Source organism: Artemia sp. Qi Xiang Cuo, chromosome 1, assembly GCF_049724085.1.
Source record: "Artemia sp. Qi Xiang Cuo chromosome 1, ASM4972408v1, whole genome shotgun sequence".
Taxonomy (NCBI): domain Eukaryota; kingdom Metazoa; phylum Arthropoda; class Branchiopoda; order Anostraca; family Artemiidae; genus Artemia; species Artemia sp. Qi Xiang Cuo.
Window position 1 is genome coordinate 60,797,164 of NC_142794.1, and position 25,393 is coordinate 60,822,556.

At 34.8% G+C, this 25,393-nt stretch overlaps 1 protein-coding gene across 1 annotated transcript in view; it reads right to left on the reverse strand.

Annotated features, from left to right (window-relative positions):
• The window catches only part of Khc (kinesin heavy chain), an 85,837-nt gene that overhangs the window by 52,140 nt on the left and 8,304 nt on the right, over positions 1–25,393 (reverse strand). The window contains exons 2-4 of the mRNA XM_089085953.1: positions 10,531–10,749; positions 9,760–9,847; positions 260–487 (exon numbers count right to left, since the gene is read on the reverse strand). Of these exons, the coding sequence (XP_088942079.1) occupies positions 260–487; positions 9,760–9,847; positions 10,531–10,674 (460 nt within the window). The 5' untranslated portion in view covers positions 10,675–10,749. The remainder of the gene's footprint in view (positions 1–259; positions 488–9,759; positions 9,848–10,530; positions 10,750–25,393) is intronic.

Genomic DNA, 25,393 nt, shown 5'->3' on the forward strand with positions numbered 1-25,393 from the left:
AAAAAAACTTAACACTTTTACGCCCTTATCTAATGCTGCGTCCATGCCCAAATATGCAGACGAAGAAGACAAGGAATTCACCCCTGATGCAATGCAAGGACACATATATATTCACACAAAAAAATAAAGTGAAAGCCTGGAAGCGTGTATAAAACGTATTAAAATGAATATATAGAGACAAGACTGGAATAATAATGAGACAAGAGCGAAAAAAAAAGAAATAAATAGAGCTAGTGTAATAATGAGAGAAAATGCTTACCATCTAACAAATCTCGTATTTTATCCATGTAAATTTCGAAATAGGACACTTTGATATGGAATTCTAGATTCTCTTCCATTAAATAGATATGGTTGAAAATATCATTAACTATCCGTGGAATGATACCCTGGAGATGGGGTTGAGAAATCACACCCTCCATAGTATGAGTTTTTCCAGAGGAAGTCTGACCATAAGCAAATATCGTTCCATTGTAACCACACAAGACATCTGTAATGTAAAGAAAGACTGTAAACTGCAAATCTCAAACTGCAAAGTGTTTACATGCCTGAACTCCTTAGATTTTTTTTTCAACAGGGTTATTTTATACCGTTCTCACGTGATAACTAGGTAATCATTTAACAAAGTAAATAACATAAATATACAGTTCAAAACAAATAGAAAAAAACAGTACGATATAAACTCCGAATTAGCGTTGAAACACAATATTTGGAAATAAGCACTTTATGAAGTTTTGGGTTGGTTTTTTTCTGCAAACCAACGATATTCAATTAGCATACAGAAGATGACAATTTGATATCATTCGACAGCTGACACTCGGTTTTATCCATCTATTAGAAATATACTTTCAAAATTAACTATGCATTTTTTTATATTTAAAAATACGTTGAAAACAAGCAAATATAAGTAAACATTCCAATTTTTTAAGCAAGTTTAGATCATTCTCTAAGAGAATATCTAAGCAAAATCATAATTCTGGTTCAGTAAATGGACAGAACTTGGACAATGATATAAGAGTTTTGTCTTTTCGGTTCAAGTTACAATAGTATGCTTAACACAAGGCTACATATTTCACAAGAAACATACACCTTAATGATTGTGCAAGTAGTTATCCTAAAGGGGAAAAGAAACCTCATTTTGAATTAATCTACACAGCAGTCATAACTAGAATAAAAGTAGGCTATAGTCAGATCGAGCAGACAAAGCAGGGATACATTCCACAGAGGAAATTTTTCAGGTTACAAAAATTACAGAAGGTTTCGTATTATAGCGAACCGAATCCAAATTTCCTTTTTAGTAGTATTTATCAGATAAATTATAATTCATACATTAGCCGAGGCATTCCAGACCAAGCCCCTTTGACTTCATTGCTTTCAGACGGTACCATAGTTATCATATTTCTCATAATAAATTGTTCAGATAGTGGCAAAAGCCTATTGTAAGCGATTCCATTTTAGGCACAATTCCGAGATTTTTGTACCTCGAATATATTATTTTCGTCGAATTGACTTTAAACCTCCTTACAAATAATGGTTTTTTACTTTAGCAATGGAATGGCTTTTCTTTTTTCTTTCTAAAAGAAAGAAAAAAAAGGGGGGGGCAGCCCCCCCCCCACCACTTAATCTCCCAAAGATATCAGACAAAATTTTTTAGGTAGCCTTTTTGTTCAGCATAGTTGAAAGACACAATAACTATGACTCTGGGGCTAACAATCCCCACAGCCCTTGGGGCAAGGGCTGTAAGTTATGCAATTCTCCCACTGTTTACACATAGCATTTGCTATAGGAAAAAGGGGATATGTTTGACCTTAGGTGTCCAAAAAGGATATGGGTAATAAGGTGAAGCTTTCAGGGCACGTTGAAGGGAGTGATGAACTAAATCAAACATCTTACGTGCAAGCAGGTTGTCAGAAGGACGTATCTCAGGAATGGCCTGGGATATTAAGTTGGAACTTTCAGGGAATGACAAGAGGGATGATCACCTGACCAAAAGGCAATATGTTCATACTACTACTGCTACTGCTGTTAATACTACTACTGCAGCTACTACTACTACTACTAAGACTAGGGGTATTAAGGATAAAATTGCAGGGGATATTGAAGAGGAAGTTAAGCTAAATCAAAACCCATTATGTGCATAGAGGTTGTCAATAGGACAAATCAACAATATCTTAGGATTGCTTAGAGCATTAAGTTGAGACGTACAGGGCATGTTGTGGGGATGTTGCAAAAACAAAAAGGCACTATGTGCATGCTGCTACTACTGGTACTGCTACTACAGTTACTACTAAGTGTACAAAGGATAAAATTTCAGAAAATATTAAGGGGGTAGTTGAACTATATCAAAACTATAGGTGCATGTTGGTTGTCAAAAGGGCCTATCTGCAGCATCTTAGGAATGGCTTAGGGTTTCAAGTTGAAACTTCCAGGACATGATGAGGGGGATATTCAACAGACACACAGGCAATAAGTGCATTCTACTACTGTTAATACTGCAACAGCTGCTACCACTACTACTACAACAACTAGGGCATTAAGGATAAAAATTTTAGGGAATATTGTTGGGGAAATTGAACTAAAAAAAAATTATTATGTGCATGATGGTTGTCAAGAGGCCATATCAGCAATATCTTAGGAACGGCTTGAGATTTTCAGGGAATGTCGAACTAAATCAAAACTCACTATGTGCATGCAAATTGCCAAAAGGACGTACCAGTAATATCTTAGGAACGGCTTAAAGTATTAACTTGAAACTTTCAGGGCATGTTGAACTAACCAAAAGGCACTGTGTGCATACGGCTATTACTTCTACTACTGAGGCTATTACGGTGAAACTTTCAGGGAATCTTTTGAGGGATGTTGAACTAAATCAAAACACACTACGTGCATGCAGGTTGTCAAAAAGGCGCAACAGCAAGTTCCAGGAATAGTTTAGGGCATAAGTTGATCCTTTCAGGGCATGTTGAACAAAAAGCACAATGTGCATGCTGCTACTACTATGACTACTATAACTACCGAAGATAAGCGTATTACGTTGGAACTTTCAGGGAAAGTTTAGCGGAATGCTGAACTAAGTCAAAACACAATCCGTGCATGCAGGTTGTGAAATGAGCGCACCAGCAATTCCCCAAGAATGATTCAGGGCATAAATTGAAACTTTCAGGGCATGTTGAGGGATAAGCTTAGCTAAATAAATATGTTAAAAAAGATGATCTACAATATATCTGGAATGGTTAATAACAATAAGGTGAAACTTTTAGGGATGTTAGGGTTTATATTGAAAAAATTAAAACGCACTATATGTATGCAGGTTGTCAAAATAGCGTATCAGCAATATTTCAGGAACGGCTAAGAGTATTAAATTGAGCCTTTAAGGGCGTCTACAGCTACTTACGACTGCGACTACAACTACTTAGGACTGCAATGCGACTACTTGGAACTGTAATTGCAGCTACATGCGACTATAACTGCTTGTAACTGCAATTTTGGCTACTTGTGACTGCTGCTACTACTACTATTATTACTACAACTAATCTTGAACTAAATCAAAAGAGTTTGAGTGCATCCAGGTTGATGGTTTGTTTGGATGGTTGCCAGGTTTGGTCAAAATGGCAAAAATACAATATCTCAGGAACAGAATAGTGTTGACTTAAAGCTTTCGGGCAAAGTTTAGGGGTTGTAAAACTAAAAATAAACTATGTGTATCCAGATTGTCAAAAAGGTGCCTGTGCAATATCCCAGGAAAAAATCAGAGTAGTAAATTAGAACTTCAGCGCATGTTTTTGGGGACGTTAAACTAAATCAGAAGACAGTATGTGCATCCAATTTCGTCCAGAAAACATGTCCAGAGCTAAATCTCAAAAACCGCAAAGGATATCAAGTTAAATTTTGTAAGGGCATGTTGAGCAGGAAATCAAACTAAAACAAAATGCTTTATATGCTTCCAAGGTTGTCAAAGGGGTATATCTGCGATATCTAAGGGACGGCTAAGGGAAGGATAGCTGATTAATATTAGTCCATACTCAAGGCTGTGACACGATGGGGATTAAAACTCCGACATTTCTATAGAACCATAAAGATTATGCAGATTTTCAACCCACATATTTGACTATTTTACCTCGTACCTCTCAATCCAAAGCATTATAGCACAACCATCATTAAAAATTGTCGTGAAATTTTGTCCAGCATCAAATTAGCTAGCCAAAATCTCTCATAGAGGAATACCTAAATGATTTGAAATATTTTTTTCTTAACCAAAGAAAAAGACTCAATTAAAACAAACAGAAATTGACTTTTTAATTTTCCTCCACAAAAGAGGTTTTTCAAAGAAAAGTAAAGAGCTACATTAAACCAAAGATAAGAACAAACACAGTCAAATACCTTTTCCGGCGTAAAACTACCGTAAATACACTACTAATAAATAAATGAAACTAAGAACAAACAGAAATTACAAAAGATAACCAAGTCAAACTCGAACAAGCATGAACTACCACAAACAGGAGTAAGGCTAAAGCCCCCTAGGCTTTCCAAGGGCAGAAAATGTTATGCCCTTTACTGAGAATTAAATAAAAAAAAAGTTTTTTAAACTGAAAGTAAGGAGCGACAGTAAAACTTAAAACGAACAGAAATTATTCCGTATATGAAAGGGGCTGTCCCCTCATCAACGCCTCGCTCTTTACGCTAAAGTTTTTTATTATTTTAAAAAATAAAGTTGTGAGACAGAGTCAAACTTTAGCGTAAAGAGCGAGGCGTTGAGGAGGGGACAGCCCCTTTCACATACGGAATAATTTCTGTTCATTTTAAGTTTTAATGTCGCTCCTTACTTTCAGTTTAAAAAACTTGTTTTTTTTAATCTAATTTCTGATCGTTTTTTAGTTAATGCAGCTTTTATTTTGGCTCACCGTCATTGAATAAGTAAACAAAATTTGCATAAAAATTTTACTTTTCTTTTGCTAAATGGCTGTCTCTAAATTTGGTTCTGACGTAATTTACAAATTAACTTACGTAACGAACTTCTATGTTCGTATATTTTTCTTCTGGCAATACAAAGTTGCAAAATACAAAGTTGCAGATTTTTGCAGATATGAGCTTGAAACCTATGTAATAGGGTTTTCTGATACGCTGAAACTGACGGTGTGATTTTCATTAAAATTCTTTCAGTTGTAGGGGATGTTTCCCCCCTTTTTAGAAAATTAGGTAAATTTTCTTAGGCTCGTAGCCTTTGATGAGTAATACTAAACTTAATGAAATTTATATATTTAGAATCAACATTATAAGCCCATTCTTTTGATACATTTATTGAAATCAGAATTCTGTTTTTTAAAAGTTTCGATTACTATTGAGCCGTATCGCTTTTTTTTATTGTTTTGTTTATTACGTATATGTTATTACGCATATGAGGGGGTTCCCCCCTTAGTGAATACCGTGCTCTTTACGTTAAAAATAAAAAAAAAATTTGATTCACAAACCCCTGAATCACAAAGGCCGTTTAATTAGAATAGATGGCTCTTTTGAAAGCACTAAAAAAAACTGTAGCGTAAAGAGCGAGGTATTGACTTGTGGGAGAACCCCCTCATATACGTAATAATTTCTGTTCGTTTTAAGTTCTAATGTTGCTTCTTACTTTCAGTTGAAAAAACTTGTTTTTTTATATTTTAATTTCTGATCGTTTTTTAAATAATGCTTGGAAATCCGGCGCCCCTTTCATAGAAATGTCCCTTACCCCAAAGAAACATCCTCCACGAAAAGATTCTCCCGAGTAACCCCCTCCTCCGGCCCCCCCCACCAGAATAGAAGAATGCAAGAATGCTTACATACAATTGGCAAAGTTCATAACTTGCAGCCCTTCCCCTGGGAACTGTGGGGGATTAAGTCATCCTAAAAGACATATTTATTAGATTTTCGACTATGCTGAACAAAATGGCTATCTCAAAATTTTAATTGGGTGACTTTGGGAAAATATTGAGCGTGGGAGGGGGCCTAGTTGCCCTCCATTTTTTTTGGTCACAGAAAAAGGGCACTAGAAATTTTCATTTCAGTTCCATTGAGCCCTCCTACTATTTTATAGGACCACTGGGTAAATACTATTACCCCTTAAAAAAAAAAAAAAAAAAAAAAAAAAAAACCCATCCGTGATCTTTCTTCTGGCAAAAAATGCAAAATTCCAAATTTTTTTAGATAGGAGATTTAAACCACTACAGTAGAGTTATCTAATACGCTGAATATGATGATGTGATTTTCATTAAGGTTCTATAACTTTTAGGGGGTCTTTTCCCCTTTTTTCGAAAATCAGCCAAATTTTTTCAGGCGCGTAACTTTTGATGGGTAAGATTAAACTTGATGAAACTTACATTTTTGAAATTAGAATTAACATCTGATTCTTTTGATGTATCTATTGGTATCAAAATTCCGTTTTTTAGAGTTTCAGTTACCGTTGAGCCGGGTCGCTCCTTACTTACAGTTAGTTACCACGAACTGTTTGATAAAATGGATTTTAAAAGTTTTCTCTTTTATAACTTTAATAAATTTAAAATTATCAAGACTTTCAAGAATGAAAATCAGTATAAATTGAACAGTCAATCCACATTCATTTGTTGTTTTCTGTGATCTTGGTTATGATAGTAATCTCTTTTTTCTTTTTCATCTTGTTATAAGAAATAAAAACACATAGCTCGAAATAAAGATTGTTTCAAGTTAAATTCAAATTATGATCTGGTCTTTAGAATGCCCTTATTCCTCTTTCTACTAGGGCATTTCTACTAAGGGCATTCTACTTTCTACTAAGGGCATTATCCTTACTCCTCTTTCTTTCAGTGTTTGCTTGTTTTGAGTCTGACTTGCTTATCTATTGTAATTTCTGCCCGTTTTTGGTTTCATTTATTTATTGCTAGTGATTTATGGTGGTTTTACGCCGGAAAAAACTACCTGATTTTATTTTTGCTCATCTTTTGTTTAATGTGTCTCTACTTTTCCTTGAAAAACTTCTATTGTCGATTTTTTTTTTTAATTAAAAAGTGAAAACATTCAAGAGACATAATATATGTTTTAGTATTCAGTGCTGCGATATTTCTATCTTGATAATGTTAAAATTTCCCAAAAAATTTACATGGGGAAACACAAAGTATGCAATGTTTTACAAAGAACAGAAACTACTGTCGACTGTAGATTCAGTTGACAGACAACAAGAGAAAGAAATTTATACCAAGATCAATCCGGTTTTTCCGATTTTAAAAATAACTGTTTTCTTCAGTCTAAACTTGAGTAAAACCAGAAATATTTTTTATATCTAAATTAAATTTCGATAAAATATAATTTATTTCACAATAGTTCAAAGCAACAAAAAAGTAAAGAACCTTTGTACAAAATAACGAACTTGACATCTTCGCCCCTCCCCCTTTAATCTAAGGCAAAATTTCAGGTTTTGAAACACCACTTCATTTCTGAGCGTTAAAAAGGCTATTCATACAGTTAAGTCTGACCTATAGGTCATAATTTATTTATCTATTCATTATTCATTTATTTGCCTCAAAATACTTCAACAAATAGAACAAAGCAACGATTTAGAATACACTTTAAAACATAATTGAATTAAATACGTCGAATATAAAACATAAATAAATAATATCTCAGATATTTTTTTATTCTCGGGAAAAGGGAAAAATTATGACGCATAAACAGTATTTCAGACTTACGGTCCAAGTTATCTATCTTAATCTTAGCTAGTTCCCATGGCTCTTTAATTTTAAATCTTGAAAGTAATTCCCTGTGACTAAAAAACATTGCATAACAAAGTAAAATGTCTTATAAAATTTAAAATAGACAACTCGAATTGATGAAATATAGCAAAAATTAGATCTCGAAAAAGACGAGTAGAATAAGAGAATATGCAGGAGGGCTACAGCCAGGGGTGTAATTCGCTATGGGGCAGGGGGCAACTCAACTTAGTTTCTTCAAAAATCTTATCAAAACTAACATAAGCCTGCATAATTCAAGCATCAACAAAAACAGATCATTTTTCTTTAGTAAATATTTACTTTTATAGTGCTATAAAATATCTTTATAGTACTATATAGTCTTTCATGGTACCAAATGGCTCATTTTTCAGTTTTTACTCTCATTTTCACTTGATTTGGGAAAATTGGCTCCAAATTTGTCCCCCCCCCCAGGATTTTAAAGAAATTACGCCACTGGCTAAAGCGCAAAAAATAGAACTTAAAATATCACGTCGATAGATACCGTGTAGCCATTTTAAGATCCAAATGGCTTTCTAATTTTCCTTTGATATTTAAAATCGCCATCGGCTCCGAATCTTGAGCTGAAGCCCAATAATAAAAAAGAAGAAAAACCTGCCGAATGGAAGTTAAGAGCGAAAATTGAATTTTAAAACGAACAGAAATTACTGGTCGTACGAGGATTGACAACCCAGCTCTTACACCTGCCACTTTTTATGCTATAGTTTTAAAGTGCCTTACAAAAACATTTATGAGTGCAGCAACTGTAATTAATGGCTAACTGCGAACATTTTACTTGCCATTCACATTTTAAAACAATTGAACTGCAGATGTCATTATTTAAAGCAAATTCGTATCAATAATCTCATCCATTCTTAAGACATGGTGAAAAATATTTTAATTTCATTGTATTGTCGTTCCTAAAGCGGTGAGGGCAGGAGGGGGGGGGGGCAAGACCTCAAAGTTTAGTTCCGTTCTGCCCCCTCTCGGGCAGCACACATAAAACCATCGAATGGTGTTGGATTAAACAATACAAAATGTATTTGCCTCTCTTTGACATATATCGCTCTGATTTTGAACATTCCATAAGTACATTGTGGTACTACACCAGTTTCCACTCCTATTTAACAGGCCAAGAACTGTTTTAAATGTAAACCTAGACTTCCCGTTAAAACAAAATAACGATAAGCCTCAACAATAACAACAAAGAACCATGTCTCTCATACAAGATTGTGTATATAAAAGTCCTTAACAAATCCTTGGCAGTATTTCAGGATTCTATTTTTTAATATCACCCAAAACCATATGTTTCAGCGTAATGACGGCAGCGAGTCTTTACAGACCAGTATTCATAAATTCGTCCATCTACAAAACATAATGCTAACATACACTAATAATAATTGAAATACCGAAAACACATTACATAGTACAAGTATGGTGCTAGACCTTCCACCACAAAGATAAAATCTGACAATTTTCATTCATTGCTCTGTAGTGTAGTTTTAACAGACAAGGATAATTATAGTGGCCATACAGCCCATAAACTTTATAGATTCTATCTACCTTTATAGTATAAAGGCAGGTAGAAAATATCTCATGAACCTTCTCATGTACGTAGCATCAGTGTTGTCTGGTGTAAATTATTCTTGCCAAAGTGACATTTATAAATTCTTCTATATTAGTTTCGAAAACCTAATACCATTCAAACTGACTTACATCTTTTTTTTATAGCAAAGTCTAAACCGACAAGAGCTTAAAGCGACAAATAAAGCTTAATCTATGAAGTTCTTGATAGACCTTCAAAGATTTTTCCAATGCGGAAAAAGACAAAGACAGGAAAAACTTTCCATAATTTCTATATATCTTAAAAATAGTATAGCTTCGAAGAAGGTACCTGCCTCTGTCTGTACTCGTGTCAATCGATTTTCAAAGAACTTTATTTCACAGCTACGATTACATGATCCATTGTTATTTCTGAAATAAAGTTAAAACTTTTTTTGATATTCTATCAATAGTTAGAAAAACAACTAACCTTTTACAATACTTCTGGCAGCTTCGTTATACACTTTTTCTTGAGTAGCATTTGGCTTAAACACTTTGTCAAACATATAAACTTTACCCTGAAAAAAAGAGAAGAGTTATTTGAAAATTGCCCACCAATCACCTTTGGTTTTTAAAAAGGGCACTAGAACTTTCAATTCCCAATCGAATGAGCTCCTTTCGAAGTTTCTACGACAGCTCCTTCTGTATGAAGTGCCTTGGTCAAAAAAAAAAAAAAAAAAAAAAAAAAAAAAAAAAAAAATATATCGTGCCCACTTCCTTATTTACTTAGGCAGCAATGATTGTATAGTTGGAGATGACTGTAATACTGAATGGAGATGATTGATCAGAGTGACCTTGTTACCTATTGAAATAAAAAAATGTCCTTGGCCCCTCCCTACATATTCGAGAATTTTCACACCTGCTTTTGATTGTGGCAAAATGTATTCTTTGCGTTGTTTGCGATTAAATATTTCTCAAGTTCCATTTCAGATTTAAGTTTTTATTGGAAGAGTGGAGTAGGGAGGTGAAAGAAGATTTTCTGTTTTTGGGAGTATTTCATTTTTTTTTTTTTGCTGAGCGTCCAAGGAGGTGATTTGATTACCTCTTTTTTAAGTATTTGCTTTAGGATTTTTGCCTGGTATGCACCAATACATTGGCAGAAATATTTGTCAGAAATCTTTTTACTTATTCACTGTAAGCTATTTGTAAAATGAAAGCAGGTAAACATCATGTTTGTCATAACTATGTCTAATTATCTTACCCCAATAGAGACACAGCTATCTTCTTCACCAGGAAATTTGACAATAAATTGTGAGCCAGCTTTAACTTCAGAGTCATTAAGAGGTCTGAAACGACAGACTACTTTAATGCTATCTTCTGCTGGGACTTCTCGTTCAGCAGACATCTTCTATTAGATTGAATATGTAAACCCCGAAGTGGAACTGCAACTTAACAGAGATGTCCTTCTTTAGAGGCAGTCCTGAAAAAAATCAATCAGCTTTATTCTATTAAATGAAAGGAGAAAAAAATAACTTTAGATCAAAACACATACACACAATTCAGTCTTTTTGCTCTTCTTTGGTTTAAAATTGTCGAGAATGTTTTGACAATGAAAAAATAAGCACAATATAATAATGACACAGAGAAAAAAAAGGGGACAAAGTGTAAAACTTCCCTATTGATAAGTGTGCTTTAACTTCATTGATTATTTTTTTACGTGTTTTTGCAAGACAAATCCATTGTTCATTATTTTAGAAGAAAAATTTTTTAATGCCTTTTAAAAGCCTGGCTAACCAGTGCTTCAGCTTAACTGATGCTGAGCAACAAATCTAAAAAAAAGCCAATAAAATGAAATATCCGAAGATATAAATATAAATAACGCTGCCTCCTTAAAACCTTAATCATTATTTTTTGCAAAAAAGTTTCCAAGATACCATCTGGTTCAGTGCAAACTATTTTCCAAAAATTATTGAATCCAACTTCTATACTGTCAAATTTTCGACTCTCCAGTTCCATATAAAGCTGTTCCTAAAAAGTTCATCTCAAAATCCCCTCCTGGAGTCCCCCAACGTTAAAACTTCCCGGAAGATAGCTACCCTTCCTAAATTTCAGCTTTGCATCAACCTTAGACACTACTGGAAGGCGATCTTATTTTCCAAAAATTATTCCATCCAACTTCTATACTGTCAAATTTTCGACTCTCCAGTTCCATATAAAGCTGTTCCTAAAAAGTTCATCTCAAAATCCCCTCCTGGAGTCCCCCAACGTTAAAACTTCCCGGAAGATAGCTACCCTTCCTAAATTTCAGCTTTGCATTAACCTTAGACACTACTGGAAGGCGATCTTTACTTTTAATTAGGTAGAGAAATGTTTTAACATTTACCTCCTACCTTAAAACCATGAAAACACAGAGAAAAAATCCCTCGGCCTTTTCTTAGCTAGATCTAGTAAAGAGCTCCAGGAAATTTATTAGGTAGCGGAGTCATTCAAATAAAATGTCGTACCCCAGGGAAGCATCTTTTCAAAAACTACGTGTGCTATAACCTTGCCAAAAGATACCTGTAATGAAGATGCAGTTTTTGTAAAAACTTGCATTGTATTTTGATATCATGTTTCTAATACTTACTAAAGGCAATAGATATAGCAATATCTTTCAAGTGCTTAATTATCTCTATGATGTTTAGCGCCCCAATAGCAGCAACAGCAAAAAAAAAATCAGACACATCACTGCTTCCACATGAAAAAAGTGATTTTCCATATTGCTCAAAATGATGGACTGTAATTCTCCTCTAAGGAATTTTCATTAAGACCACATGTCTTTTTGGTGGGGTTTCCTTTGTTTTTTTTTTCTAAAATCCAGCAAATTTTCTCCGGCTCGTAGCTTTGGACAGGTAACATTAACTTAATGAGTATTGCATCTTTGGGATTATCATAAAAAGTCAATGTTTTTCATACATTAATTGTTATCAAAATTCATTTTTCTAAAGTTTTGGTTACTATGGGGCCGAGTCGCTCCTTACTTACAGTTCGTTACCAGAATTGTTTGAAAAAAGAAGCAAAACAGAGTTGTATTACCATAAATAAACTAATGCTACAAAGAAGGCTCGTGAGTAGAAATTTATTTCAGGAAGTGGGAAGGGGGGGGGGGGAGAGAGAATCGAAACTACAAGACAATCATAAAAAAAGGAGATTTTTGAAGCGGAATTCCCTTGTTTCGCAAATGTGGGCGCTATTTAATTTCGGCTCACATTCTTGTTTCTATTTTTACCTTTTGCATTTACACTGATACAAAGCACTGGCTTGATATGAACAATGCTACATCCATTGAGTGAGCGTGGTAAAAAGGAAAATGGTGCAAATTCAGGGTTTTGTTGAAATAATGACGTCAAATGGTTGTAACACAACTCAAATTTTCGTTCCTTTCCTCTTGTATATGGCTGATTCATAGAGAGATATCTAAACTAACAAAAACTAAATTTGGAAAGACGATTTTATTGTTTTTTCAGACTTTATTGAAAAGAATCAGGCATAGGGTCGAAACTCTATGTATGATGTGGTGAAGCACTTCATTTATTATACAGAAAACCCAGTATTTATTTGTCTTGCATGACCAGTCAGGCATACAATTGTGGTCAGTTACCAAAGACAAGGAATTTAATGCAGCTAACCTAACATGCAAATGACGGAAGAATAACCAAGATTTTGGCCATTGCATGACTTTCCGAGAATCAGTGTTCATGAAAAGGATTTAAATTTTGCTCTTCGCATAGTATTTTTAGACTATCAGGAGGCTGCTTCGAATGTATCAATTTTATGGTATATCAACACTTTAAAAACAAATTTTTTCGGACAAAAGTAAAAACCGAAATTGAAACTTATTCCGAACAAAAGAGTATTGCTTCCCAGCCATTGCATTATATATCTATTAAACTATCTCAAATAAACTGTCTCGGTATAATTTTCTATATTTGCAAAATTATGCAAAACTAGCGCATCGTTCGAAGTATGAAACCCCTGCAAAAAAGAAAAATGGATGTTGTTGAAGGAGCAGGAAAGTCCGACAACACAATGTGTGCCTGGGACGATCATGACGTACCTGTTTAGACGACTTGACTCTTATGTCGTAATCTAATCTAGCCGAATTAATTTTGTTGCAATAAAGTCTAATGAAATACTACAGTATATCCTTGTGAATTCCGCATTTATGTTTTCTAGGATTGCTTTTAAAATTAAATCTCACCCTGAAGTTGTCCTCACTTAAGGATTATAATTAAACTTGATAACCTAAATATTTTTTGGTAGCAATGTTCTAACTCTCCTAAAGACTGTTGTTATCGTCTCTATGCTGCAAACATTTCGTACATATTCATACATTATAAAGCAAGCAATAACTGATGATATCTACTCTCTATAAGAGAGCAATAATTATGTATAGGGTCCGACCGATATATCAGCCGGCCGATATTATCGGGTCGTTATGGACGTCAGTGTCATTATTGGCTGTCGGGAAAAAATTAGCCGATTTTTTTTTACGTGCAACTTATGCAGAAGATGGCACCAGACTGCATAGTTGGGAACATTTATGATGACAAACGAAGGTCTCTAAAAGGAGAAAATGCTGAAAAGTCGTGCTTTCTGAATTATAAATTGTCCCAGTTGGACCGGCCTTACTATGCACTGCAGACTAGAACTTTTTTGGTATAATTTTGTTTTTGTAAAAGTTATTGTGAAACACTCTACAGATGGGTATATTATTAAACATGCTTAAGGGTTCTGGTTGATGTGTGTTTTAATACAGATTATTGTATGCAACTTTTTTACTGTTCGTATTTATGTTTCCTATGTGCAATTACTTCCAGTCCAGGAGGAGCGTGTTTACTAAGTGAACTTACACAAAGTGTTACTGTAACAAAGACCAAGTATTACGCTTTTATTTTTAAATACTGTATTTGATTTATTGTTGTTATCTTTCTTAAGTAATAATTTACAAACATTTCCGGAAACCACAATTTACAAGAAAAAAAAATCTTATGTTAGACTGATACTCAGGTTGTGTTTGAGTACCCTCTGTTTTTCTGAATCTTTTCTAAATAAATATTTTTTGCATTTGGAGTCCACAGTGAATTATCGAGGCGGTTCTTTGGCGAGTAGTGGACTAGGAAGAAACATGTGAGTATGAATATGGACAGAGAATGCAGGGTTTAAACTTTTTTTTCCAGAGTTTTTTTTTTCCAGAAGGGAATTTATCAGCAATTGTATCAGCTATCGGCCTTTGCTATTGTCTTATATCGTTATCGGACCACAAAAATCCATATCGGTCAGGCCCTAATTGTGTCTATATTCTTTCTTGAGAAAGTTGTTTTTTTCTCAGGGGTGATTGCATCAAACTCATGGTCCTATAAGACGACGTCATGATATCATGCGAAATCCATATTAAATATAGTGAATCATTCTTTACATGATTTTGAGTTATACCAATGGCGATTTATGTATATCAGGATAAATTAGGAGAAAGTGCAATTTTTTTTTCAGTGGAGCATTCTGAATAAAACTTCTACAGCGTCAATCAACTAACACAGACACAAAAAGAACGAAATATTATCATGCAACAATCTGGACAATCAATTGTTCAAAATTAAATAGGACAGAATTCCAGTACAATCAATATCGAAGTCAAAGTGAAAATGATGCAAAACGAAGTATGCGGTTAAAAGACAAGCGTCAGCGAGAATCATGACGAATCACATTCGCAAAGCATATCCTGAAAGTGGGAAATGGAAGCCTTCCAAAAAAAAAAAAAAACTTCATTGAAATCGATTTATCTGAGAATATAATTTCCAGAAGTAATTTAACTGAAGTATTTGGAAACTGTCTTGCAATTCAAAGCTATAATGGAATGAAGGAACGTGTTCTTTTAGCAATACGTAATATAGATATTCCCGGGTTAACGGCAAAGGAACATGCCTGTTTGTTATTGAATTATTTATGATGGTAAAAGTTAAAGTTCGGTTAGATTATGTTAGTTTAGGTTAGATTAGGGTAAATTTTGTTATAAATATCATAAACAGGTTAAAAACCCAAGTTCACCAAACCTAATCTAACCTAACCTGCCATCATCAAACCTTGCATTAAATTGAAAAAAGTTGACTGGCAATGCTGACTAAATCCAAGGAGGAAAAAAAAAATGTATTTCGTACATTACCCGGTGGTGTTGACATAGACGAATTTCGGACAGTCACCGCAACATATGCATATATTTTTCTGGCAAACGGCTGGATAATTTTTCTAAAAATTGACACAATAACAATTTTTGTCCTGAAAAAACGATCTGGATAGGTCACGGACTTTTGGAAAATTCTTTTTTATCTCAGGGGTGATCGTACCGAACCTACGGTCCAATTAGATCGTGAGGAGGCCCATTCATGGCATCAATGAAATTCCAACTAGAAATAAATTTGCATGAATCTGGATAACTTAGAGAAAGTGCAAATGTTTTTTTTTTTTTTAGTCGATCGTTTTGAATTAAACTTTTAGAGCCTCAATGGAAATTCTCCAAAAATTGCTCCATTGAAATCAAATTACATGAGGATACAATTCTGGTGGTAATTTTATTTAAGAACTATTTGAAAATTGTCTTGAAAGTCAAAATTACAGTGATACGAAGGAACGGGTTATTTTAGCGCCACTCAACAAAGAAGTAAATAAAATTAATACTGAGATTGTCCATGACCTCCAAGAAGAATACATATCCCATAAAAGTATGATTATGTGAAGGATAAACAGGAAGGAGGAATTGAATTCACAGCAAAATTTCTTAATTCATTTGAAACGCTGATTTGTCACCCAATGACTTAAAACTAAAGAACAAAAGGATAATTAGCTTATTCGTAATTTAGATATTTCAGAGTGTATGTGGTATGCAAAATCAGCACGAGTTGCTACACACATGCTTACTTGCAAGCCCAAGATTAAGAAGAGATGAAGGTTCTAGTGATCCTTTCCTTAGCATTAACCCAACATTTTGACGATCAGAAACAACCCAGCAAATATAATGTCAAAGTTACATCTTTTGCTGTCAAGATTGGTGCAAAACTCGTAAATAAAAACCACCGAGTCTGCTTTGCAGGAAGAGCTTCTAAGAATCAATTGCCTGTCACTGTAGGTTTAGTTCAACTTCAAACCCTATGGTAGAGGATTCACCTTCGAACTCTGTGGCTTTGGATCCACCTTCGTCTATAGCAACCATTACTATCTTTTAAGCATATTGATGAGCCAGTTAGGTCTTTAATTCCATAAATACCATCATGTCATAGATTTTTTGGAAGCTGACTAAAAACCTCAGTCATGCACTTCCTTGAAGAATCCAACAATTTCTCATTTCTTTTATGGATTCATAGTCCTTAAGAGTGGCATAAAATTCAGAATGAGACAAAAGCCTCGAATTAAAAAAAAATTGGCAAAGAGTACACATAAGAATCTAGACAAGAAAATACTTCTACCAAGTTCATCAGATCTGATTTCTTCTTTGTTCTTAGTGAAAACATGCCTAATTGGGGTTAAGAGAGTACTGGGGAACACTGAAGAAGTTCATAATGAAGCATCTTTAATAGCATATCAGCTGTTGAACCTGGATTTTTGACCAATAGTCAGCAGAACGTTTTAAACTGCATCTAGTTCCTCTACAGGGTTAGCATTTCTAAAATAATCATGTTCATCAACAGCCATTCATCAAACCTAAAAGGATGTATATACTCTTCATGATTACTAACTAACTTGTCTACAAGGCTACTTAATTAATAATTTTCCAGATCAGCTTTGTCTCAACACCTCACCCAGTATTGCCATGAAACTGAAGAAAAGAGGTTACTCTCAGGCAAAATGACGTCAGTGTTCACTTGGCAATTGCAACTTCACTTAGAGTAACACTTATTCATCCGCTTTTTTACCTTGCTTCCAGATTTAGAGAGGATTCTAGTGCATGATGTGGTGCAGAATTGAAGAGGAGTAGGGCTGACTCTCCCTGTTCCCAACCTTCCTTTAATATTTCAATAATTTTTGAGGAGTACAGGCTAAATCTCTTATATATATTGTCACAGACTCTGATCTACTATTCTCAGAAAGCAAATTAAGCTCTTATTCCGAGATCCTAATTTATTTTAACTTCTTCACATTATTCTTGGTTTCTAACTTTGACCCCATATTAAACTATGAAGCGCACTCCCGCTGTCAAGATTCCAGAAATAAATCGAATCAGCATGATTGGAAGTATTCTTGCCAAAAGTCAGAACTTGTGAATCAACAAGGCTTTTTAAAAATTGTTATTTGACAAGTTTTTTCAACTTTGGTCCCCACATTACACAGCAGTGATCTTTTCTGCTATTTTTTGCCACCAGGCATCATCACTTTTTGCCCAATGAGGGTCATAATGCAAGAGAATGGAAATTCTAAGATAGCCAATCAATTTTTCATGATCTAGACCAAGATCAAGACAAAACCAATGAGAATCTTGAGTCTCCATTTTGAAAAACATTGGAACTCATGATTTTGAATGAATCTGAACAGCTAACATAAAAGGCATGGAAAAAAGTCTGACGTAATGATGCGCGAAAATGAAGCACAAGCGAGATCAGCAGCTAGAAGAAATTTGACAACCAGTATCACAACAAATACATTGAATACATGGTAAATGAAATCTGCGGTTAGAAGAGGAACAACACTGAGAATCACAACGAGTTCCAGAAGAAAACAAATCCTATAAAATGGATAATTCTTTGATGCATTAACAGGAAGGAGAAATCGAATTCACGCCTGACTTTCTTAACTACGTTGTTATTGCTTATTTGACGCCTCATTCCTTAAAACAAAAGAATGACAAATATAGATATACTCCCTTAAAAGAGCAAATGCATATTTATTTAAAACGTTTTTGTAAGAATTATATGCCTTTTTAGTATTTTTCCCAGGGTGGTTGCATCGGACCTAATCTGAAGCCATGACATCAAAAAGAAGTGTCTGCTGTTAGAAGACAAAGCGACAACGAAAATCGATATATACAAACCGTACTGCACACCAAGTGCTGGCGCCCAGCTTCAAAATCAGCTACATATTTGTTCTTTGTTAAAACTGGCATATTGATATTTTTGGCCACAAAAACGATCTAAATAGATCATAACCTTATGAAAAAAATTGTATTTTTCCCTGGGTGGTTGTATTGAACCTATGGTGACACCATGACATCAAGAAGAGCCTTATATTGTCTGCAGTTAGAAGACAAGCGACAATGAGAATCAATATATACACGCCTGTCATGTAGTTGCGCCCAGGCACAGAAGCAAAACTACCAGGCTCCCGTTATTATACACATTATTTGTTATCTTTGATTGACATGATTGTTTGTTTTAATTTCTGTTCGTTTTGGGTTTTATTTATTCATTAATAGTAATTTCTTGTTGTTCTAAGCATGAAGTATTATATGACATTATTTCTACTGATCTTAGGTTTAAAATGGCTCTTTACTTTTCTTTGAAAAACTTCTTTGAAGAGTTGTTTTTATTAGTTACTATTTGTTTATGATTGCCAAAAGTTTTGTTATTCATTAAAATAGTGAATGTTTCACCAGTTGTTCACATTTTCAGCTTAAAAATTATATATCCTATGTTAATTTATTACTTCTAATTAGTAGCCTACTTTTTGATATATTTCAAAATCCCATGCAAATTCTTTGAAAGTTTCAACTAAATGGCATTAGCTGTTTCTCAGACATTACAGAAACACCCACTTTACAACTAGAATATGCATGGTGTCTTTTGATTGGGCCAAACATTTCCCTGAATATTCTCTTAAACTTTCAACTTAATACCCTTAGGCCTACCTATTCCTGAGATATTGCAGACATATCATTTTGACAAATAGAATACATAATATTTCTTTTTATTTAGTTCAACATCTCAATCAATGTTTCCTGAATTTTCTAACTTAACAATCTTAGCTTTTCCTGAGATATTGTAGCTATGCTTATTAACACTGAGATCACTGTTATCCACATAGCTTCTTTAAGTTCATCATCCCCCTCAGCATTCTCTGAATATTTCAACTTGATATCCTTCCCTAACTGTTCTTGTAACACTGAAGATATGCTGTTCTGAAAACCTGGATGCATATCATTTCTTTTTATTTAGTTCAACATCTCAATCAATATTTCCTGAATTTTTTAACTTAACAATCTTAGCTTTTCCTGAGATATTGCAGCTATCCCCATTAATACCCATTAAAGAAGCAAAACTTTTTTTTATTGATGATAAGGAGCAACATTAAAACATAAAACAGAAATAAATATTCAGTATATGAGGGGGGTTCCTCCTCCTGTATACCTCGCTCTCCATGCTAAACTAATTAGTACTTCAAAAAAGTATCTTATTCTAATTAAACAATCCTTGTATTTCTTGAGTCTTTCTTAAAGAATTGGGACAAAAAGTCAAACATGTAGCATAAAGAGCAAGGTATTTAGGAGGGGCAGCCCCTCTTGTATATAAAAATAATTCCTGCTTGTTTTAAATTTTAATGTTGCTCCTCACTTATGGTTGAAACAACTTTGTTTTTATTTAATAATTTTTGATCGTATTTCAAATAAAATGGGGAGATCCCTCTGTGGAAAATTCCTTCCATCAACATTTCCTCCATGGAGAGTTTATTCCACACAAAATACCCCCGGAAAATTTCTTGCAGACAATTCCACCTGAAAATTTTTCCTTAGGATGCTTTCATAGGCAGCGCAATCGCGCTGCCTAAGTAAAGAACGGTGTTGGCATAATGTATTATTTATTTTTTGTTTTCTAGACCAGGGCACTTTGTATCAAAGGAGTTGTTGTAGAAACTTTGAAAAGGGCTCATTCGATTGGAAATTGGAGTGGCTCGTGCCCTTTTTAATAATCGAAAGTGATTGGAACGCAACTAACACCCCTTCCACGCCCACCATTTCCCAAAACACACCCAATCAAAATTGTGATATAACCATTTTGTTCAAAGTGGTTCAAAGGTCCAGAAATTATACTTTGAGGATGATACTCCCTCAACAGCCTTCGTGGTGAGGGTTGTAAGCTATGCACTGGGGGGGCATATAAGGTTTTTATTGTAAGCTTTGTCATAGAAACTTGAAAAAGAGCTCATTCAATTGGAAATTCAAAGGGCTGGTGCCCTTTTTAATAGTCGGAAGTTATTTGAGGACAACTAGCCCCCCTCTCACGCCCACCTTTTCCGCAAACACATCCAATCAAAATTTTTAGATAGCCATTTTGTTCAACATAGTTAAATGTTTTAGAAATTTGGCCTTTGAGGATGATAACCCCCCTCAGATTCCTCGGGGCAATGGTTGTAAGTTATGCCCTGGGGGCATATAAGGTTTTTATAGAAAGTGATGTTGTAGAAATTTCAAAAAGGGCTCATTCAATTGGAAATTCAAAGGGCTGGTGCCCTTTTTAATAGTCGAAAGTGATTGGAGGCTAACTAGCACCCCTCTCACATCCACCATTTCCCCAAACACATCCAATCAAAATTTTGAGAAAGCCCTTTTGTTCGACGTAGTTAAAAAGTCCTGAAACTATGTTTTTGAGAATGGCACTCCCCCCACAGCCCTTAGAGCAAGGGCCGTAAGTTATGCCCTGGGGACATATAAGATTTTTTTTATAGAAAGCATTGTTGTAGAAACTTCAAAAAGGAATCATTCGATTGGAAATTGAAACGGCTAGTGCCCTTTTTAACATTCGAATGTGATTGGAGGGCAAGTAACCCCCCTCTCACGCATTCACAAACATAATTTGCACTTTACTGAAAAAAATACAAATGAATGTGCATTGTCAGTTTAACATATCTATACTGATATTTAGTAATCAAATTGTTAATATTATTTGATTTATTAAAACTATAAAAGTAAAAATATTTATATTTTTTCAGGTAAGTGCAAATATGTTCTGGCCTTGAGAAGGCATAGGGGTTTTGAGCCCTACTCATGTTAATTTCTGCTCGTTTTGAGTTTGACTCGGTAGTTTATTGTAATTTCTGTTCGTGTTTGGGTTACTTTATTTATCGATGGTGATTTGTGGTAGTTTCATGCTTGGTAGATTATTTGATTTTAATTTTGCTCATTTTTGGTTTAATGGAGTTCTTTACTTTTCTTTGAAAAATTTATTTTGTGGAAAAAGTTTCTTTAAATTAATCATTTCAAAAAGACTGATTCCTGATCGTCTTTTAATTATACAGGAAACCTTCCATCCGTGGATTATTCCTATGGATTATACATCCGAGGATTATTCCCCTGGAAAAACACCCCCATTGAGAATTTTTCCTGCAGAAAATCCCCCATGGAGGATTTTTCCTCCAATCCCCTGCCCATAAAAAAATACTCAAGACAATTCCAACTCCAATCAAAGTTTGCCCCAGACAATTCTGGTAAATTCCCAAATTTAAACCATCCCTGAAAATTCAGCACTGGAAACAACCCTCCCCATGTAAAATCTTCCCTGCAAAAAAAATTCTGTGCAATTCCCAATAACAAATACAAAACATAAACTAACAGAAAATTTCACAATTTATAGCCCTTCCCTTGGGGGCTGTGATATCTACAAAGGCAAAGTTATTGGATTTTCCAATCATGTTGGGCAAAATGGATATCTAAAAATTTTAATTGGTAAACTTTGGGAGGAAAATGTGCGTGGGAAAGGGGCTTGTTAACCAAAAATCTTTTTGGTCACTTAAAAAGGGCACAAGAACTTTTAATTTCGGTTAGAATTAGCCCTATCCCAATATTATAGGATCATTGATTATATAATGTTATAGGACCCCTGAGGAAAAAAAACCCTGTATTTTTGTTCTGACAAAAATACAAAATTCCACATTTTTGGAGATGGAAGCTTGAAACTTCTACAGTGAGTTCCTCTGATACAATGAATTTGATGACGTGATTTTCATTAAAATTCTTTGATTTTTTGGAATCAAAGGAGTTGTTGTAGAAACTCAGAAAAGGGCTTATTCAATTGGAAATTGAAAGGGCTAGTGCCCTTTTTAATAGTCAAAAGTGATTGGAGGGGAACTAACATCCCTCCCACACTCACCATTTCCTCAAACATCCAATAAAAATTTTGAGATAGCCATTTTCCAACGTAGTTGAAAGGTGCAGAAATTGTATCTTTGAGGATTTGAGGATGACAACCCCTCTACAGCCCTTGGGGCAAGGGTTGGGAGTTATGCCCAGGGGCCACATAAGGTTTATATAGAAAGTGATTGTACAAACTTCGGAGGGGGCTCATTGGATTGCTGATCAGAAGTTTTAGTGCCTTTTTTGAGATTCAGAAATATGGGAGGGTGGATACCCCCCACACTTCATATTTTCCCAAAATGCATCTGACAGAAATTTTGAAATTGCCATTTGTTGTTGTAGAAACTTCAAACAGGGATCAATCGACTGGAAATTGAAACGGCTAGTGCCTTTTTAATACTCGAAAGTGATTGGAGGGTAACTAACAACCATCCCACACCCACCATTTCCCCAAACACATCCAATCAAAATTTTGAGACACCCATTTTGTTCAAAGTAGTTGAAAGGTCCACAAATGATGCCTGAGGATGTCAACCACCCCCCCCCCCCCGCCACAGCTCGCAGGGCGACGGTTACAAGTTATGCCCGGAGGGCATATAAGGTTTTTTATAGAAAGCGTTGTCATAAAAACTTCAAGAAGGGCTCCCAAGCCCAAACATAATTTGCACTTTACTGAAAAAAATATAAATGTTTTAACTTGTGTAACTGTAATAAATCAAATAATTTTAACATTTTAATTACTAAATATCTGTATATGTATATTAAACTGACAATGCATATTCATTTGTATTTTTTCTGTAAAGTGCAAATTAAGTTCTGGTTTTGGGAAGGCATAGGGGTTTTAAGCCCTAATCATGTTAATTTCTGATCGTTTTAGTTTGACTCGGTTATTTACTGTAATTTCTGTGCGTTTCGGGTTTCATTTATTTATTGATGCTGATTTATGGTAGTTTTACGCTTGGTAGATCATTTGATTATATTTTTGCTCATTTTTGGTTTAATGGAGTTCTTTGCTTTTCTTTGAAAAACTTATTTTGTGGAAGTTTTTTTTATTAATTTCTGTTTGTTTTATACTGACATTGTCTTTTCAGGGGGAAAAAATTATACATTCAATCTGTTCGTTTTTTTTAAGACTTTATAGTTTGGCCTGCTATTTGTATGCAGGAGAAACATTTTCAGCAATTTTTAACAATATACACCCTTTTAAAAATCTAGACACAAATAGTAGTGTTTAATTTAGTTCTTACCTCCTCTAGTTGACCTGAAATAGAAAACTTGATACCATTCACAAAAAAAATCTGTTTACTTTCTTTGATAGCTTGGAAACTCTTACGCTATTTTGATTTGGTTAAATTTTAAGAGCAAAAGTATCCCCAAAAATTTGAACATAATACCCTCAGTCTTTCTTGGGATACTGCTGAGATGCCTTATTGGGAATTGGCATAAACACAGTGCATTTTGATTTAATCTTAAGGCAACATTTAGTTTTTAAACATAATAGGCAAATGGGAGGGAGGGCGTGGGAGGGGGATTAGTTGCCCTCCAATCACTCTCGACTATTGAGAAGGGCATTAGCCCTTTCTATTTTCAATCAAATGAGCTATTTTCGAAGTTCCTATGACAACTCCTTTGATATGAAGTGCCCTGGTAAAAATAAAATAAAAAATAAATAAATAATAAATAATACATTGTACCCATGTCAATCTTTACTATAAAAATGTCAAGCCTTCCAATCACTTTCGACTATCAAAAAAAACACTAGCACTCTCAATTTCCAATCAAATGAGCCTTTTTTGAGTTTCTACGACAACGCTTTCTATAAACACTTTATATGCCCCCCAGGGCATAAATTACAACCCTTGCCCTGAGGTCTATGAGGGGGTTGCAATCCTCAAAGACCTAATTTTCAGAACTTTCAACTACGTTAAACAAAACGGCTATCTCAAAATTTTGATTGGATGCGTTTTAGGAAATGGTGGGCGTGAGAGGGGTGTTAGTTGCTCTTGAATTGGTTTCAACTATTAAAAAAGGCACTAGCCCTTTCAATTTCCAATTGAATGAGCCCTTTTGAAGTTTCTACAACAACGCTTTCAATAAAAACCTTATATGCCCCCAGGGCATAACTTACCGCCCTTGCCCTGACCGCTGGGGGGGGGTATCATCCTCAAAGACCTAATCTCCAGAACTTTCAACTATGTTGAACAAAATTGCTTTATTCTAAATTTTGATTGGATACGTTTGGGGAAATGGTGGGGGTGAGAGGGGGAGGGGTTAGTTGCCCTCCAATTACTTCCAACTATTAAAAAGGGCACTAGCCCTTTTAATTTCCAATCAAGGGAGCCCTTTTTTAAGTTTCTACAACAACGATTTCTATGAAAACTTATATGCCCCCAGGGCATAACTTACAACCCTTGCCCTGAGGGCTGTGAGGGGGTTGTCATCCTCAAAGACATTATTTCTGGACCTTTCAACTATGTTAAACAAAATGTCTATCTCAATATTTTGATTGGATGTATTTGGGGAAATGGTAGGCGTGAGAAGGGGGGTTACTTGCCCTCCAATCAGTTTTGACTATTAAAAAGGGCACTAGCTGTTTCAATTTCCCATCAAATGATTCCTTTCTGAAGTTTCTATGACAATGCATTCTATGAAAAAAAAAACCTTATATGCCCCCAGGGCATAACTTACAACCCTTGCCCTTGGTGCTATGGGGGGAGTGTCATCCTCAAAAACATAATTTCCAAACTTTTTAACAATGTCAAACAAAATGGCTAACTCAAAAATTTTGATTGGAAGTGTTTAGAAAAATGGTGGATGTGAGAGGGGTGTTAGTTATCCTCTAATCACTTTCGACTATTAAAAAGGGTAAAAAACCTTCTAATTTTCAATCGAATGAGCCCTTTTTGAAGTTTCTACAACATCACTATCTATGAAAACCTTATATGCCCCAGGGCATAACTTACAAGCATTGCCCCGAGGGCTCTGAGAGGGTTATCATCCTCAAAAGCTTTTAACTATGTTGAACAAAATGCCT